Raw genomic sequence first — 20,036 nt, 5'->3', positions numbered from 1 at the left:
GATAACCCTGGGTATAGCGATTACATTTTAGATACAACACCAAAGGCGCTATTCATGAAAGAAATTATGGATAAGCTGGACTTCATTAAAGTTAAAAATCTGCTCTGTGAAAGACAAGGTCAAGAGAATGAGAAGACCGTCCACAGACTGGGAGAATATATCTGAAAAAGACACATCTGATAAAAGACTGTTACCCAAAATATAAAAAGAACTCTTAAAACTCAACAATAAAACAAACAACCCAATTAAAAAATGGGCCAAAGACCTTCATAGATACCTTACAAAAAATGATATACAGATAGCAAATAAGCATGTGTCTTATAAGTTCTACATCATATGTCATCAGGGAAGTGCAAATTAGAACAACAATGAGATTCCACTATGCACCTATCAGAATGGTCAAAATGCAGATCACTGACAACACCAAATGCTGACAAGGACATGGAGCAGCAGGAACTCTCATTCACTGCTGGTAGGAATGCAAAATGGTACAGCCACTTTGGAAGACAGTTTGGTGGTTTCTTCCAAAACTGAACATACTCTCACCACAGATCCAGCAATCATGCTCCTTTGTATTTACTCAAAGGAGTTGAAAACTTAATGGCCATAGGAAAACCAGCACATGGACATTTATAGCAGCTTTATTCATAATTGTCAAAATTTGGAAGCAACCAAGATGCCCTAATAGGTGAATGGATAAATAAACTGTGGTATACACAGACAATGAAATATTATTCAGCACTAAAAAGAAATGAGGTATAGAGTCCTAAAAAGACACGGAGGAACCTTAAATGCATATTACTAAGTGAAAGAAGGCAATCTAAAAAGAAGGAATCATCCTGGAAAAGGAAAAACTATGGAGACAGTGAAAGGACCAGTGGTTGCCAGGGGTTGGGGCAGGGAGAGGGATGACTAGGTGGAGCACAGAGGATTTTTAGGGCAATGAAAATACACTGTATGAATCTATAATGGTGAATACAGGTCATTATATATTTGTCCAAACCTGTAGAATGTACCACCAAGAGTGAACCTTAATGTAAACTATGGACTTTGTGTGATTCTGATGTGTCAATGTAGGTTTATCTATTGTAACAAATATACCACTCCAGTGGGGGATGTCAATAATGAGGGAGGCTATGCATGTGTGAGAGCAGGGGGTATATGGGAAACCTCTGTACCTTGCTCTTAATACTACTGTTTAAACCTAAAACTGCTCTTATACTGTTTAAAAAAAAAAAATGAAACAAATGAATGCCTCTGTATGTCAAATTGGTATCCAACCATAAGAAGAATGATTTCAAGTAATTTTAAAACACAGTATTTTTTTTTTTTTTGCGGTACGCAGGTCTCTCACTGTTGTGGCCTCTCCTGTTGCAGAGCACAGGCTCCGGACGCGCAGGCTCAGCGGCCATGGCTCACGGGCCTAGCTCCGCGGCATGTGGGATCTTCCCGGACCAGGGCACGAACCCGTGTCCCCTGCATTGGCAGGCGGACTCCCAACCACTGCGCCACCAGGGAAGCCCTAAAACACAATATTTTGACAATACATCCCTAATAGGATATATCATAAGGTTAAAACACACATACACACAAAGAAAGCTACTGCATTCAGTAGTCGTATCGATAGTTATAATACTGGTTTTGTTATTTTTTGAAACTACTGAAAAAGTAAATCATTTATTATATTATTGTAGTTAGGAACCAAGATTCAGTATATGAATAAAAAATACAGGGACTTCCCTGGTGGTCCAGTGGTAAAGAATCCGCCTTCCAATGCAGGGGACGCAGGTTCGATCCCTGGTCGGGGAACTAAGATCCCACATGCCGCGGGGCAACTAAGCCCGCATGCCACAACTACTGAGCCCGCACACTGCAAACTGCAGAGCCCACATGCGCCACAACTAGAGAGAGCAAACCTGCACGCCACAACTAGAGAGAAGCCCATGCGCTGCAAGGCAGAGCCCGTGCTGCAAGGCAGAGCCCGCGCTGCAATGAAAGATCCTGCACACCTCAACAAACACCCCGTGTGCCACAACTAAGTGCTGACGCAGCTAAGAAAAAAAAAAAGAATCCAGCATTTATCCTGACATTCCTGTACAAACTGTATTTCAAATAGTTGGTGAAAGAAAGTTCTTTATAGAAAATCACAACTAATAAATGCAATAGGAAAAAAGAATTATAAAATCTCTATTTTCTATCCTACAATGATATAATAGATCTACAGACAACCATCATCAATGGTCCTTAAACCATGAGGTAAGAGGTAGATGAGGAACTTATCATAACGGACAAGTCAGGCCGACATCATCTGAATCCACTGATTAATCCTAACCAAAGGAATATTATGTTCCTCCCGTTACGTTACAGTAGGAAATAACGTGGTACCATTCATGAAGTATTTTTACCAAGAAAACAAACAAACAAATGAATCAAATCCAGCCTTTAAATCTAACGACCAGATTAAACAAGAAACATTTAAAACGACACCTCGAGGACACAATCAGCCAAAATATAAAATGTGGGAAATTCTTTAGAAGAAATACTCCAGTTTCTACAAAGAACAAATGATACATAAAAAAGTGTAGGGATGGGGGACTGTTCAGAGCTAAAGAGCTTTAAAAGGCATATCCCCAAATATAAGGTGTGGAGCTCTGTGGAGCCACACTGAATTGTAAAAAAATATTTCAGAGACAATTCAGGAAAACTGAATATGCAGTAAGTATTAGATGATATTAAGGAATCCCTATTAATTCTATTAATTGTGATAATAGTACTGTGGGGTTTTTTCTTTCTTCTCAATCCTGTTTGTTAAAGACACACAATACAGAAGTATTTACAAGTGGAATGATATGGCACCTGGGATTTGCTTTCAAGAACTACAGAGTGAAAAAAAAAAAAAAGAACTACAGAGTGGGGCTTCCCTGGTGGTGCAGTTGTTGAGAATCCTCCTGCCAACAAAGGGAACACGGGTTCAAGCCCTGGTCCAGGAAGATCCCACATGCGTGGATCAACTAAGCCCGTGCACCACAACTACTGAGCCTGCGCTCCAGAGCCCGCGTGCCACACCTACGGAAGCCTTCGCACCTAGAGTCCCTGCTCTGCAACAAGAGAAGCCACTACAATAAGAAGCCCGCACACCGCAACGAAGAGTAGCCCCCGCTGACCGCAACTAGAGAAAGCCCGCGTGCAGCAACAAAGACCCAACACAGCCAAAAATAAATAAATAGATAAATAAGAACTACAGAGTGTGCGAACACACACACATACACACACATAAAGTGGCAGAAGAAAGGTAGAAAAAGAATGGTAAAATGTTGAGAATTGTGAAAGTTAGATCTTCAGTGCATGGGGGTTCAGTACACTATTCTCTCTATTTCAGTGCATGTTTGAAATTTTCCATAATAAAGTTTTTATTTTTTAATTAAAAGGTGATCCGAACCAGTTAATATGTTGGAAATAATAGGACCCAAAGCAACTAACCTCTGCCCTGAAGCGAGGGCAATAGGAGACTGTCCATTGGGGGACCGAGGCTCTTCACATGTCTTCATCTCCACCTCTACCTTATCCAGACACTGAAATAAAAGCCACAGAGAGCTAAGCATCTGCACAAAATCCCACACAGCACAGACTGTGTCTTATCCATCTCTGTGCTCCAATACCTAGTCGAGGGCTGTGCCCACAGTAGGCAGATAATAAATGTCTGTCGAATGAATGAATGAACAAACTGAAATACAAAGAGAGCCCTCATCTTCCGCCTTCCATTTCCATTAGCAGCAGAACTCCATGACAAGCATGGGATTAGCTCACAGCAGAAAAAGAAAACATATATCCAAGTTACCGAGATATTACTATCCCTGGGGACTCCAGTCTTTGGGGTAAAGATATGTATCAATCAGTTCCTGGAGGGCTTTCAGCTGATAATCACCCAACAGTCAACATGAACTAAACTTCTAATTTTTCCTCTGTCAGGAGTCCAAAGGAAATGTAAAGGTAGAACCTGGGCAGCAAAACTTGTTTTAAAATAAAAACGAAAATCAAAATAAAACAAAATCAACTCAGGACTCCAGGGTCTTGTGTCTCAGTGCTAACTGCTATGTTGCACAGCAGTTCCAGAAAAAGCCCAGACAATAGTCACTCTGTCTCACAGAGAAGCTCGCAAGCCAGACAGAAGAACCCACACTCCCAAAAGGGACAGCCCATCAGGGCTCCTCCCCATCTTCTCTCAGATCTTCTAAAACCTTACCCCGGCCATCCCCATTTGATTACTTGCAATCAAGAAAGGCCATTACCAAGCAAATTGGGTGTGTCTTCAACTTTGTCCACTGGATCTGAAAGAGGAAAGCAAAGACTCAGAGCTGTGGGAGTCACCCCTCAAGAAGGCAGTCCTGCTGTCCAAAGAGAGTAGCAGCACTCTGACCCCCATTCTCACCCGGATTGAGGCCCTGTTGCAGTAGACCCGAGTGATGGCTAACCAGGTGGGAAGCTCCAGCACATTCTGTAGAACCTCTTCATCCAGCTCCAGGTTGGTCAGCTGACCCTCCCCTTTCAGGGTGCTCAAATTGATTTTGTCCGGGGAAAGATTCTTAGTGAACCTGAAAAGAGTGATGATAAGAAGCTATTATTTCCACAGAAATCTGCACATGGGCATTATAGCAAATAACACTTCTCAGTTTAGAGAAAAGAGAAAGTTAAAGAACAAATGGGGACTAATGGCCACACTGTCTCTACGCCATGTAAGATGTTAGGTGAGGACTTCCCTGGTGGCACAGTGGTTAAGAATCCACCTGCCAATGCAGGGGACACGGGTTTGAGCCCTGGTCCGGGAAGATCCCACATGGCACGGAGCAACTAAGCCCGTGCGCCACAACTACTGAGCCTGCGCTCTAGAGCCCATGAGCCACAACTACTGAAGCCCGTGCACCTAGAGCCCGTGCTCCGCAACAAGAGAAGCCACCGCAATGAGAAGCCCCCTCACCGCAATGAAGAGTAGCCCCCACCTGCCTCAACTAGAGAAACCCCATGCGGAGCAACAAAGACCCAATGCAGCCAAAAATTAATTAATTAATTATTTTTTAAAAAGATGTTAGGTGAGACATTTCATTCTGTCTCGACTGTGTCATCTTTCTACTCAAGAACCTACAATGGGAATTCTGGAGAAATGGCTATAGCAGTGGCAATAGAGCCTTTTGATATATCTGAATCTCCATATAAAACCAGGACTAGATAGCAACTAAAAAACCCATGGATAACACTTAAAACAAAACTAGAAGATAAAGCATCCTCATAAACCCTCATACACAAGCAGGCAGGGAAAAAACATTAACAGCCACAAGACATGAATTCTATAAGCAGCTGTGCAGATCAACACAGAGGAAAACAATAGGGCATCAGACAGATCAGAGAACAGAAGAACCCCAAGATAACCAAGTACTCAGCGAAAAGCAATGTGAGCCAATTTGAGAATAGCAACTGAAACTGGAGGGATTTGGGGCAAGGGGCCCAAAGGAGCTGAAGCAATCTAACCCTATAAACTCATGGAACTAACCAAGGCTCCTTCCTAGGACAGGGTACTGCTGGGAGAGGAATCAAAACTGAGCAAGACAGAAATGAAGAAAAGAGATGGTCCAAATAAAAGTGGGGCGGGGGTGTTGGGGGGTAACAGACCAGAATATCTCAGAAAGCAAGCCATTATACTTTTTAAACACTATTTGAAACAGCAGAAGAGGGAGCTCTATGAGGTTAGAATACAAAACAGTAGCAGATTAATTATGGGCTTGTTAAGTAGGGTAAAGTGAAACCCCAGACCCTTACAGCTACCTTTACTGATGTGACAAAAGAACACACAACCACTTACAGACTTGCCAAAGGGACTGAACCTGAATCTCATCACGCTACTGGGTCCAGCTGCTAATTTGCAGGAAATACAGAGGAAAACTGCTGAACTGCACCATAAGTGTGCAATCAGCAAAATCCAGGCCATGGGAAACTCTACAGATCAAGGGGCCTGGACATAAACAATGCACACAGGCCCATCCTCTCCCTTTTCCACAGTCACTGTCTCGTCTTTGCTCATGTGCTCTTGCCACCCACTCCTTTTCCTGGAGCACCCTTATCACAATTTGCCATTCAAGGCCCAACTCCAGACTTCTCACTGAGGCTTTCTTTCCCTAACTGCTTGAACTCACATTAAACTCGTACCTTCTACATCCCTGGAATCTGTAACACACATTTAGGTCATAATCAGAGAGGGTCTTAGGGTGTTCTCTAATTTTCCCATGTGTAACTACTGCTGCACAATTAGATGTTGAGCCCTTTGATCAGGGGCTTAGTCTTAGCCATCCCTCCTAATAAAATGGTTCCCTGACAGAATGCTGGGCCTACATACCTCGTAGCTAACTGCCCTGTTGACTGACTACTCCCAGCTCCCTTCTCTCATCTTTCTGGCTGGATCAACTTAAGGCCATTGCCTCACAGTGTAACCCCCTCTCCTGTATGACAAGTTGTCTAGATGAATCTCACCCATATAAGTTCTCACTGTTGTTGCCTCACATAGTCACTATTTTCTACCCCAATAATGAATTCCATTTCTCCTTCCATCAGTAACTATACTTAGCCCTTACATATATTAGATGCTAATAGCTGACTTTAGAGTTATATGTTGTTTACCAACTTTTTTTCACACATATCCTTTCCTTTTACTAAGCTATGTTTTCAGTCTTTGTGGTTTTCCTTGGACCATAACATCATGACGGGCAAGAGTTTTATCTTTACAATTTTCCCCTACAGTGACTAACATGGTATTCAGTTGGCCAAAAAGTTCATTCAGGTTTTTCAGTAAAGTGCTATGGAAAACCCGAACGAACTGTTTGGCCAACCCAATACTATGTAAAAGGGCTCTGTAACAATTTTTTAAATGATAGTAAAAAAATTTTTAGAAGTTTATAAACACACAGTACTGTATGATATTAACAGGTACACAGAAATGCACTGGCATGATAACAACAAATTCAGGGAAATGCTTACTCATGGGACAAGAGGAGGAGACCACAGCAAGTGTCACCTGTATGGACAATGCTTATTTCTCAAGTTGGGAGGTGACTGTATGGCTATTCATTATATCACTCTCTATACCTTTCAGTATGGCAAGTATTTCACAATAAATCTACCTAAGATTTCTATCAACAACCTACTGTATAAACTTCCTGTTGAGAGAGCTACTCCTCCCATTGGGTCTCTCACACTCCTACATGTCTTGGTGGGTAAGAAAAACACAAAACACATGACCCTGACTGCTCCTTACCCAGGCCACTTCTCAGGATTCTGTTTGCAAAGCGTTTTGAGGGATGAAGTAATGTCCCCCTCCAGGGCAAAGAGCAGGCTTGTGTACCACGTACTATAAAAGCAGTGGATTCCCCAAGCTCAATGTTCCAGTCCTACGACACATGTACAGGCATCCATCGGGACCTGTTCATACCACACCCATGGGACCTGTGGGGGCAAGGGGAACTAGTGCAAACCTGTGTTTATGCTGCTTGCTGGGCCATGAGTAATAAAGTCCTTTGTCTCTGACCCAGGAGCCTCGTGCTCTGCCAGCAACCACGAACTGCAGCAGGCTGTTAGCTTCTAAATAGGATAAAATAAAATCCCAGACCCTTACACATACTTTTACTGATTTTAATTCATTAAAAAAAAATTAATCAACATTTACTGAGTATGAATCAATTTTATTCTAGGAACCAAAAGAACAAGTTTTCTATAATGGCTCCTATTCTCTGAAAACTAACTTGCCACAGAGGGAAAGAGAATTCCTCTTTTCCTGTAAAGAAGGGCCACCTACTAGGAAACAGGACTGGGTGTGAAAGGGAAAAATGAACACCTTAAACACTTCCACTATGCCAAACAACAACAACAACAACTGAAAGTAAAGGAAGATACAGTGCACATCCCTGAGTAAACTGGAGGAAACACAGTCCTGAAGGAAGGAAAGGAAAGCAGAAGACAGAACTCAATGTTATTTGTAATCACTAGGTACCAGCAGGCTTTGTTTTTCAAGCCCCTTTTGTATCTAAAATAAGATATTACAATTATTTCCTCCCAGCAACCCTTCCTTTACTCTTTAAGTATTCAGGGAAGCCGCCTCAGCTCAGAAATGGGGGCAGGGCATCCATCAGAAGAATTAGTCTTAAAGATAATAATTTTTGAAGACATAAAATTAGTTTTGAGGACTGTGTGTCTCCCCCCTCCTTTGCACAGATTCTGATAAGACCCCACCTCCTCACCTCAGCTGAGAATCACTAAGATAAGCTACTTTTCCTTCTGATAAAAAGTTATTTTCAAGAAAAAAAAGTAATAGGTACTTTTTCAAGTATGTTTCTCTCTGAAAAAAAGAAGAACATACTTCAAATAAAATGAATAAGTTACACTGCTTATTAGCACTGACATTCTCAGAGTGACTGTATTAAATAGGTAGCATACATCTAACTTCTATACTGTATTCTATGCAAAATCTAACTCTATTTACAGTTCCATATAAAATAAATGTCATTTTTCATTTTTTCAAGCCTTAAAAAAATAAAAAAGTATGACAACATTTTACTTTGTACCAGTCACTGAAAAGGAATTTAAACACATTATCTCAATTAGTCTTCGCAATACCCCATATGAGGTATGCATCATTATCCCCATTTTAAAGAGGAAGAGCAATGGTTCTGATGAACCTAGGGGCAGGACAGGAATAAAGACGTAGACCTAGAGAATGGACTTGAGGACACGAGGAGGGGGAAGGGTAAATTGGAACAACTGAGACAGTAGCATTGACATATATACACTACCAAATGTAAAACAGATAGCTAGTGGGAAGCAGCTGCATAGCACAGGGAGATCAGCTCCGTGCTTTGTGACCACCTAGAGGTGTGGGACAGGGAGGGGATATGGGGATACATGTATACATACGGCTGATTCACTTTGTTATACAGCAGAAACTAGCACAACATTGTAAAGCAATTATACTCCAATAAAGATGTTAAAAAAAATAAAGAGGAAGAACATGAGGCTCAGATGTGAAGTCATTTGCCCAAGGTGACAGGGCAGGAAGAGGCAGAGAAAAAGCATGAACCCAGCTCTGCTCACTGGACTGTCTTACTTCTAGTAACATTTTCACTCAGTAATATGTTCCTCTAAAACACATCTGGCACAGAATGAATTTATAAGCTATCTCAGAAATGGTTAGAGGACATCTTTTCCCTTTTACAACCTACCATGGACTGCTTAATCTGTATAAGAAGAATAAATCTGTTTGGGGGGTAAAGTTATAGTGTAACTCCATCAAAAACTTTTCTGCACTTCGCCAAACAAATCAGATTAATAAAATCTTTCTTAAGTATGCCCAGGGCTAAGTCACCACCATACCAGCAGTAATGCCCAGTCTCTACCAAGACACTGACAAGAGACCACACAGGTTACTGTGCCATCATCTCTATGATCAAATATGCAAGTAAGTTAGTAAGTAATCATCAAAAACTGAACACACAAAACCAAGAGTTCTTTACTTATGCTCTAAGGACAGCTGACAGTACGGGCGGGTTATGCCGGACCACCACAGGCTGTTCTCCCATAACAGTAATAATGATATAACATAGATTTGCTTTTTAATTTATCAATTTACTTTTAGGAGTCAACAAAAAATGGCTATTACCTTACCAGCTTCTCAAAAATGCAGTAAGGGGCTTCCCTGGTGGCGCAGTGGTTGGGGGTCCGCCTGCCGGTGCGGGGAGCACGGGTTCGTGCCCCGGTCTGGGGGGGATCCCGCGTGCCGCGAAGCGGCTGGGCCCGTGGGCCGTGGCCGCTGGGCCTGCGCGTCCGGAGCCTGTGCTCCGCAGCGAGAGAGGCCTCAGTGGTGAGAAGCCCGGGTAACGCAAAAAAAAAAAAAAAAAAAAAGACAAAAATGCAGTAAGAATTCCTCAACTGATTTTGTCCACATTTTATAATAACAAAGAATAGGTGAAAAGGTGACCCATGGGGCCAGTCGTGGGGGAGGTTTGTGGAGGTCTACTCAACCAAAGAAACCACTGATCTGAGATCTAATCAGAAACCATCCAACAACCCCTGGTACAAATTTCATTCAGCATTTGTGCTCCTAATAGAGGATGACATCACTGAGTCCAAGGGTGGCTGAAAAGGCTAATGGAAGCCTGCTATTTATTCCACTTCAAGAATGTGGGAAAACATTTTCTGGCCATCTGTTACTGTTACAGAGCATAGAAGCTAAGATGAAATCAAGATGGAAAAACAGATTTTGATCAGGTTTCATTTCTGCCAGAGAACTGCAATCTGCCAAAGAGACAACAGAGAAAGGCTCTCAGACATCTTTACATGTACCACAATGATGGAAAGTGAGAATTCTTAGATTTGCAGTCACAGAATTTCAGAGCTAGAAGGGATCTTAAATAATCACTTAGTCCAGGGACTTCCCTGGTGGTCCAGTGCTAAAGAATCTGCCTTCCAATGCAGGGGACCCGGGTTCGATCCCTGGTCAGGGAACTAAGATCCCACATGCCACAGGGCAACTAAGCCCCCGTGCCACAATTACTGAGCTCACGCACCTCAACGAGAGAGCCCGTGTGCTGCAAACTACAGAGCCCATGCACTCTGGAGCCTGCACACTTCAACTAGAGAGAAGCCCATGTGCCACAACGGAAGATCGCATGTACCACAACTAAGACCCAATGCAGCATGCATGCACGCATAAATAAGTAAATAAATAAACATAGTCTTTTTTTCACCTTCCATTTTTAAAGGACATTTTAGCTGGATATGGAATTCCAGGCTGAGTTTCTTCCTTTAAGCATTTTAAAGATATCATCCCATTGTCTTCTTGCCTCTTTCGTTACGGATGAGAAGTCAGCCATTAATTTATATCAATGTTCTCCTTTCTGTGATGAGGCATTTTTCTCTGGCTGCTTTCAAGTTTTTCTCTTTATCTTTAGTTTTCAGCAATGTAACTGTGATGTGCCTGGGGTGGTTTTCTTTGGATCTATCCTGCTTAGGGTTTACTGAGCTTCTTGGATTCAGTAAATCTGTTTTTCACCAAGCTTGAACATTTTTAGACATTATTTCTCCCACTCTCGCTCTGTTACAGCTCTTTTGAAATATTATTAACATACCATATATACATGCATTTAAAATGTACGATTTTTTTAGTATATTCACATAGTTGTACAACCATAAGCTTAATCAATTTTCACTACCTCCCTCAAGGAAAAAAAAGCCATACCCTGCAGCTATCACCCCCAATCTCCCCATCCCTCCCAAAGCTAGACAACTGTCATTCTATTTTTTGTCTCTATAGATTTGCCTATTCTGGACATTTAATATAAATGGAATCGTACAATATGTGGTCTCTTGTGACTAGCTTCTTTCACTTAGCATACTGTTTTCAAAGTTCATCTATGTTGTAACATGAATTGGCACTTCATTATTTTTTATAGCTAAGAATATTCCATTGCATGAATATGTCACATTTTGTTTATCCATTCATCAGTTGATAGATATTTGGGTTATTTCCACTTAGAGAATATTATGAATAATGCTACTATGAAAATGCAAGTACAGGACTTCCCTGGTGGTCCAGTGGTTAAGACTGCGCATTCCCAATGCAGGGGGCCCGGGTTTGATCCCTGGTCAGGGAACTAGATCCCACATGCCTCAACTAAAAGTTCACATGCTGCAACTAAAGATTCCCCATGCTGCAACAAAGATCCCATGTGCCGCAACTAAGACCCAGCACAGCCAAATAAAAAAATAAATATATTTTTTTAAAAAAGCAAATACGGGGCTTCCCTGGTGGCGCAGTGGTTGAGAGTCCGCCTGCCGATGCAGGGGACACGGGTTCATGCCCCGGTCCGGGAAGATTCCACATGCCGTGGAGCAGCTGGGCCCGTGAGCCATGGCCGCTGAGCCTACACGTCCGGAGCCTGTGCTCCACAACGGGAGAGGCCACATCAGTGAGAGGCCCACGTACCGCAAAAAAGAAAAGCAAATACAAGTTTTTTTGTGGACTTACAAATTTTATTTCTGTTAGACATACACTTAGGAGTAAAATTGCTGGGTCAAACAGTAACTGTTTTACTTTTTGAGGAACTGCCTATTTTCCAAAGTGGTTGTACCATTTTGCAATCCTACCAGCAGTATTTGAGAGTTCTAATTTCTCCACATCCTCACCATCACTTGTTATTATCTGTCTTTTTCATTATAGCCATCCTAGTAGCCACTGTGGTTTTGGGGGGTTTTTTAAACATCTTTATTGGAGTATAATTGCTTTACAATGGTATGTTAGTTTCTGATTTATAACAAAGTGAATCAGCTATACATATACATATATCCCCATTATCTCCTGCCTCTTGTGTCTCCCTCCCACCCTCCTTATCCCACCCCTCTAGGTGGTTACAAAGCACCGAGCTGATTTCCCTGTGCTATGTGGCTGTTTCCCACTAGCTACCTATTTTACACTTGGTAGTGTATATATGTCCATGCCACTCTCTCACTTCATCCCAGCTTACCCTTCCCCCCCCCCGTCCTCAAGTCCATTCTCTACATCTGCGACTTTATTCCTGTCCAGCCATTGTGGTTTTGATTTGCATTTCCTTGATGGTCTCATGATGTTGAACATCTTTTCATGTATTTATGGCCATGTCTATTCAGATACTCTGCCCATTTTTAAATTGGTTACTTGTATTTTTTTTATTATTTAGTTGTCAGCCATTATTCAGAAGTTTTTTGTCTTGTTTTAGTTATCTACTGCAGCAAAACAAATTACTCCTAGCGCCATAAAACAGTAAGCATTTTATTAAGCTCAAACATTCTGTGCATTAGAAATCCATTCAAGGGATAACTAGGGTTGTTTTTCTCTGATTCATGATATCTGGGGCCTCATCTGGGAAGAGATGAATGGCTAGGAGCTGGGATCACCTGGAGCCCTCTTCATTCACATGGATGGGCCCTGAGCTGGAATGTCTCAAAGGCTGGGCTCAGCTGGAACTGTTGACTGCACACCTACATGTAGTTGCTTCGTGTAGCTTGGATGTCACTTCCACTCCCATTCAGTTGGTTACAAGAAAGCCACTAGAGCCAAGAGAAAAACGTGTAAGGTGAAAGATATTGTTGTAGCCATCTTTGGAAAGTATAATCTGCCATGTATCTTATTCTCTCTTCTCTCCTTCTAGGACTCCAGTTACACATATTTTAATATTGTTCCATAGGCTGAGACTCTGTTTTTGTTTTTCAATCTTTTCTGTTCTTCAGAGTAGATAATTCCTACTACTCTATTTTCAAGTTCACTGACCCTTTTTTTAGCCATCTCCAATCTGCTGTTGAGCAAGTCCAATAAATATTTCATTTCAGATACTGTACTTTTAAGTTCTAGATTTTATATTTGGTTCTTTTTATACTTTCCATTTCTCTGCTCACATTCTCCATTTGTTATCAAGTTTGCTTTAAAGTCCTTGTCTGATATTTATTACTACCAAGTTTATTTACTACTACCAAGTTTGCTTTAAAGTCCTTGTCCGATAATTCCAACATCTGAGTCATCTTGGGGTCATTTCTACTGACTGCCATTCTCTGGACAATGAGTCACATTTTCCTTTATTACACATGTGGTCATTTATTATTGTATACTGGACATTATTGAGATTCTGGATTCTGTCAATCTTCCTTTGAAGAATTTTGTTCTGTTGGGCAATTAACTCAGCTAGATTCATACTCCAAACTCTGTCTTCCCTGTGGTGGACAGAAGCTGAATCTCAGCTCAATTCTTTCAGCTTTCAACCATTGCCTTTCCAGGCTCCATGGAGTCTTCGCCCATGCATATCAAGGATTAAAGCAGATTTTAGGGCTTCCCCTTCTTTTTTTTTTTTTAATAATTGCAAATCTCTTTATTCTTTTTTTTTCTTTTTGGATGCACTGGGTCTTCATTGCTGCACACTGGCTTTCTCTAGTTGCAGCGAGTGGGGGCTACTCTTCGTTGCAGTGCGCAGGCTTATAATTGCGGTGGCTTCTCTTGTTGCAGAGCATGGGCTCTAGGCATGCGGCTTCAGTAGTTGCAGCACGTGGGCTCAGTAGTTGCGGCTCACAGGCTCTAGGGCACGTGGGCTTCAGTAGTTGTGGTGCATGGGCTCAGTAGTTGTGGCTCATAGGCTCCGGAGTGCAGGCTCAGTAGTTGTGGCACACAGGCTTAGTTGCTCCGCAGCATGTGGTATCTTCCCGGACCAGGGATTGAACCCACGTCTCCTGCACTGGCAGGCGGATTTTTTTTTTTTTTGCATTACACAGGCCTCTCACTGCTGTGGCCTCTCCCATTTCGGAGCACAGGCTCCAGACGCGCAGGCTCGGCGGCCATGGCTCACGGGCCCAGCTGCTCCGCAGCACGTGGGATCTTCCCGGACTGGGGCACGAACCCGTGTCCCCTGCATCGGCAGGCGGACTCTCAACCACTGCGCCACCAGGGAAGCCCAGGCAGGCGGATTCTTAACCACTGTGCCACCAGGGAAGTCTGCTCCCTTCTTTCTGAGATTTATTCCCTCATTTTCCAGCCCCTCTTATAGCCCTGAACTCTACTCTCTGACTGCCCAAGCTAGTAAGACTGCAGACTTTTGCTTGAGTGCTAGCCATCACCCACCATGCAAAGTGGGGAGTGTCCTCAGGCAAAAAGCTATATAAGTGAGAATCTTACCCAGTGCAGTTCCCATCTTTCAAGTTCCCTGTCAGTTTCTGCCTCATTTGGTCACTTTCCAAAGTCTTCCAGTTGTTGCTTTTTACATACTACCCAGAGCTCGTAATTGTTACATGAGGGAGGGTTAGGTCAATATAAGATACTCCTATATTATTAGAAGTCGAACCCTTTTCTACCTCTGTCAAGCCAGTTCCTCAAATGAAGTGAGTTCCTGAACACTGCAGCCCCTTCTTTCGCTCAGGTTAAAAAACAGAAATTTCAAAAAAAGAGACACAGAGAGAGAAGAAAGAAAAACAGATGTCTCTTAGAAAAGGGAAATGCATATTTTCAGCTCTGCCTGGGAAAGCACTACACCAGATGGCATGAGGAAGTCAGCTTGAATGAACTTAGCCCATCCCTATCTGGATTGTCTACATTTCAGAACTCCCCACCTTTCAAATGACCCATATATACCACTGCCCAGACCCCTGGTGCCCAGACTCCTGCCCCATCCTCACTGCCACTGCAACAAAAACCACTTTTGGAAAATAAAAAACAAACTTGGAGCTTCCAGAGTATCTGTGGATTGAGGAGCTATGAAAGTAAGAGTAGCTTAGGGGAGTTGACCCTGTAGGACATATTATGAATTAGAGTTGGTCTAGTTAGAATAGCATTCCTGCTCCCAAATATGTTCTCTATTCCTCCCCTTGAGCTGGGTGAAATCATATATCCTAATGAACTGGGAATTTTGGTGAGAAAGTAAGGGGAGCAGAGCATATAGGCCTGAGGGTAGGGGGATATGGTAGCAGAGGACTGGGGGTAGAACCGGGGCAATGGGTGCATGAGAAGGGGGGACTTAGGAGGTGGGAAAGAGACATAAAGGAGAGAAGAGCAAGTATATCAAGAGCAAACTTGAGCTGTTTCAGATTCCAGACTAACTCAGTGGTTCTCAGCCCTAACACACCCAACTCTACGAGTGGTATTGCCAAGAGTGACAACATTTTCTAAAATAACGTTCAAATCAATTTTCCCCCATGGTAGCTGCAGTCCTGGAACATTCACTCTAGTTTAAAGCTATGCAGGGAATTTCCTGGTGGTCCAGTGGTTAGGACTCCGTGCTTCCACTGCAGGGGGCACGGGTTCAATTCCTGGTCAGGGAACTAAGATCCCACAAGCTGCGCAGAGCGGCCAAAAAAAAAAAAAAAAAAAAATCTGTGCAGTACTTTGTGTTTACATGTAAGTAGGCTTATATAATCTAAACAGGTAATTCACCTCTGTAAACATCTAACAAACATTCAGAAGTCAAAAAGAACAAAGGACAAGGAGTTCCCTAGTAGCCTAATGGTTAGGATTCCAGGCTTTCACTGCCGTGGCCCAGGTTCAATCCCTGGTCAGGGAACTGAGATCCCGTAAGCCACTTGGTGCAGCCAAAAGTAAATAAATAATTAAAATAATTAAAAAGACAAAGGACAATCCTTCTTTGTGTGAAATGATTCTGCATACTGCATGACGTCAGCATCTCCAGCCCACTCATTAAAAGCTGGTCACACTCCTCAATCACAACCAAAAAAAAAAGTCCTTGTTGAGATACAATGATCTCAATGATCTAAAAGATCTTACTCCAAGGAATGGGAAAGAAAAACATTTTCTTCTTCTTCTTCATCTCCCCACCTCCTTCAAATGGTTCCCTAACAATCAAGATCCAGATCTCCATCTAGTGAGCTTATATTATATATAATTAACACACTATTGCTTTTGTGGGCTAACTGGGAACCTATTCAACATTTATAACACTATTTCTACTACTGGACCACACACTCCAAATTTCAAACTTAGAAATAAATTTTGAGAACATAACACTTCCATAAGTCAGAGACTTAAATACACTGACCTCTCACCATCAGTGTTCTCATTCTTTAAATGATGGGCTGACATCCAAGATAGATAGATATAGATATAGATATCGCCAAGGCACTATAAAGACTGAGTATACATGTAAAATGATCATTGCTGTGGGCGAATAAAACAACGTCAATCAACAAATAACTTATAATACATCTAGTCCTTATTTTTGTGGCAAGAAGGTACAAACTACATACCCTTTACCTAACTTGCTAATGTGAATTATTTTTACACCTTAGTTTTTCCATTTACTACAGATATTGATTGATTGATTGATTCTACTGCTTATAAATATTGGGAAATGTTCTTTAGCATCTATAATCAGCACCAGTAGCACTTGCTTCATCACACAGAGATAAAAGGTCCCTTAATGACACTGGGTGAATTGGATTCCCTTGCCCTTCTGCTCTCCCACCCCCACTCCTGCTCCGGTCTACGGTTCCATGAGTTATAACTATACACCTCCATTCTACATACCTTCTCCTGCACCCACTTAACCCATTCAAAACATGTTAAACTCTCTGGTTTTCAAAGTAGCCAAAGGACATAATCCCTGCCATATGGGGGTCACACTCCAGTGGTTGTAGAGAATTAAGCTGTGATAAAAAGAATCTTTTTTTTTCCAGCAATTAACACCATACTTAACAGATTATTATTCAACCAGGCTTTATATTAGGTGAGGGTAACTAAATGACCTCTAATTTTTTTTTTCCGCTGTGAGAATACAGTATATGATTGTGCTATCTTCTTAAACTTTGGATAATTAAATCTTCTAAGGACCCAACCCAGTATTATATTTCAAGTATTTCACCTATGCTGAGGTCAAAGTTTACTTTGTAGTGTGCCTTGATAAGAAAAAAATGATAAATGGGACCAGCCCTTGTTTCCCTCTCTCCTTAAGCAGTGATACAGAGCATCCATCTCTACCTCTCCATATTAAAATATTAAGAAACATAATTCTTAAATATCTAAAGAATTAGACATTTGGGTAAGTTAGGCACTGTCAGTGATCTCTCTTGAGCAACTTTAATATGATAAGTAATAGTCACTGTTCATTGAATACTTTTTCAGTAGCAGGCACTTTTATACATTATTTCTAATCCTCAAAACAACAGAGTGCGTTATTATCCCCCATTTTACAGATGAGAAAACTGAAGCTTCAAGAAGCAAAAAGACTTGCTGAACACCAGTTTACAAGTAGCAGAGTCAGAATGTACAGCCACCTTGTAGAATCCAAATTCCTGGTTCTTTCTACTACAATGACATGCCTCTCAATTAATTTTTCAAAGCAGCTAATTTCATTATTTGTGAATCATACATTAAGCTTTGTACGTCAGATACATATGACAGTACTGCTTTGAAATTTTTATTGCTTATAAATGCTACTTTTTAAGACACAACACAACCACTTTATGATAAAAGGGAATCATCCTTGGAAAGTTGTAAAGACTCTAATACAAAAACTATGAAATTCAGGGCTTCCCTGGTGGCACAGTGGTTGAGAGTCTGCCTGCCGATGCAGGGGATGCTGGTTCGTGCCCCGGTCTGGGAAGATTTCACATGCCGCGGAGCGGCTGGGCCCGTGAGCCATGGCCGCTGAGCCTGCAGTGAGAGGCCTGCACACCGCAAAAAAAAAAAAACTATGAAATTCAAGTTTTAGTTTCTTTAGTAAAGATAAAAGACTATGCCAATGGGGTACTAAGCTTATAGAACAGAATGAAATTATTTAATATCCAGGGTAGTCTGAAGACCAAATATTTAACAAAAACTCAAACACCTAATAAACGGCCCCTCCTTTCTCTCAAGGTACATGACTGTTATTTTGACAGGGAGCAAAGCATCACATCTCTTCCAAGCAAGAAATGTATGGGTTAATGGTTACAAATTACCCTAATTATTTTCATTGAACCTCCCAATTTGAACATTTCTCCAAAAAGATCTGTTTTCAAGGTTCTGACATTTGCTTGTCAGACATTTGACATTTGCTTGCTCAAATTTACAAATAAATCAGAATTTGAAAATTAAACAGAGGCAAAAATAAAGTGGCCATCTGGTTTACCACAGATGAAGTAAAGAAATTTTCAAAACATACGCAACAGAATGACTAAAATGTCATGAAGAACCTAGGGGTAAGACAGGAATAAAGACACAGACCTACTGGAGAACGGGCTTGAGGATATGGGGAGGGGGAAAGGTGAGCTGTGACAAAGCGAGAGAGAGGCATGGACATATATACACTACCAAACGTAAGGTAGATAGCTAGTGGGAAGCAGTCGCATAGCACAGGGATATCAGCTCCGTGCTTTGTGACCGCCTGGAGGGAGATGCAAGAGGGAAGAGATATGGGAACATATGTATATGTATAACTGACTCACTTTGTTATAAAGCAGAAACTAACACACCATTGTAAAGCAATTATACGCCAATAAAGATGTTAAAAAAATAAAAATTTTAAAATTTTAAAAAATAATAATAATTAAAAAAAAAGAATGACTAAAATGAAAAAGATAAAAAATACCAAGTGTTGGCAAGGATATAGAGCAACCAGAACTCTCATACATTTCTGGTGGAAGTGCAAATTGGTACAGCCACTTTGGAAAACTGTTTGGTAATATCTATTAAAATTTCACATATACATATCCCACAACCCAGAAATTCCACTCTTAGGTATATCCCCAACCAATATGTATACATCTGTTCACCAAAGGACATATACTAGAATGTTTCTAACAGCACTATTCAGCATAGCCCTAAACTGGGAAACTATCCAAATGTCCATCAATAGTAAAATGTATAAATGCATTTAGGTATATTCACATAATAGAACACTAGACAGCAATGAAAATGAAAAAATCTACAAATTGATACAACAGAGATTAACCTCACAAAAATAATGTTGAACTAAAGAAGCCAGACATGAAAGCATACATTCTGTGATTCCATTTATATAAATTACAAAAAAAGACAAAACTAATCTTTGCTGTTAGAAATCAGGACAGTGGCTACCCTTTGGTAGAGGTAATGATGGGAGGAGACACAAGGGTGTTTCTTGGTGCTGGTAATATTCTCTTCCTCCACATGGGTGCTGGCAGCAAGAGTATGTTCAGTAGATGAGAAGCATTAGAGCAGCAGAGTGATTAAGGAGCCCGGCTCTGGGGACTTTCCTGGTGGTTCAGTGGTTAAGAATCTGCCTGCCAATGCAGGGGACATGGGTTCGATCCCTGGTCCAGGAAGATCCCACATGCCGCAGAGCAACTAATCCCGTGCGCCACACTACTGAGCCTGCACTCTAGAGCCTGCACTCCGCAACTACTGAGCCTGTGTGCTGCAACTTCTAAAGCCCGCGTGCCTAGAGCCCATGCTCTGCAACAAGAGAAGCCACTGCAATGAGAAGCCTGTGCACTGCAACAAAGAGTAGCCCCCACTC

The 20,036-nt window shown here is 41.6% G+C and overlaps 1 protein-coding gene across 2 annotated transcripts in view; it reads right to left on the bottom strand.

Annotated features, from left to right (window-relative positions):
• Nucleotides 1-20,036, bottom strand: part of BLTP3A (bridge-like lipid transfer protein family member 3A) — a 57,323-nt gene that overhangs the window by 32,492 nt on the left and 4,795 nt on the right. For both annotated transcript variants that reach the window (XM_060162629.1, XM_060162630.1), the window contains exons 2-4: nt 4,430-4,592; nt 4,290-4,328; nt 3,481-3,572 (exon numbers count right to left, since the gene is read on the bottom strand). In XM_060162629.1, coding sequence (XP_060018612.1) covers nt 3,481-3,572; nt 4,290-4,328; nt 4,430-4,592 — 294 coding nt within the window. The remainder of the gene's footprint in view (nt 1-3,480; nt 3,573-4,289; nt 4,329-4,429; nt 4,593-20,036) is intronic.

Source organism: Lagenorhynchus albirostris, chromosome 10 (genome assembly GCF_949774975.1).
Source record: "Lagenorhynchus albirostris chromosome 10, mLagAlb1.1, whole genome shotgun sequence".
NCBI lineage: Eukaryota > Metazoa > Chordata > Mammalia > Artiodactyla > Delphinidae > Lagenorhynchus > Lagenorhynchus albirostris.
This window is presented reverse-complemented; position numbering and strand designations above follow the sequence as displayed.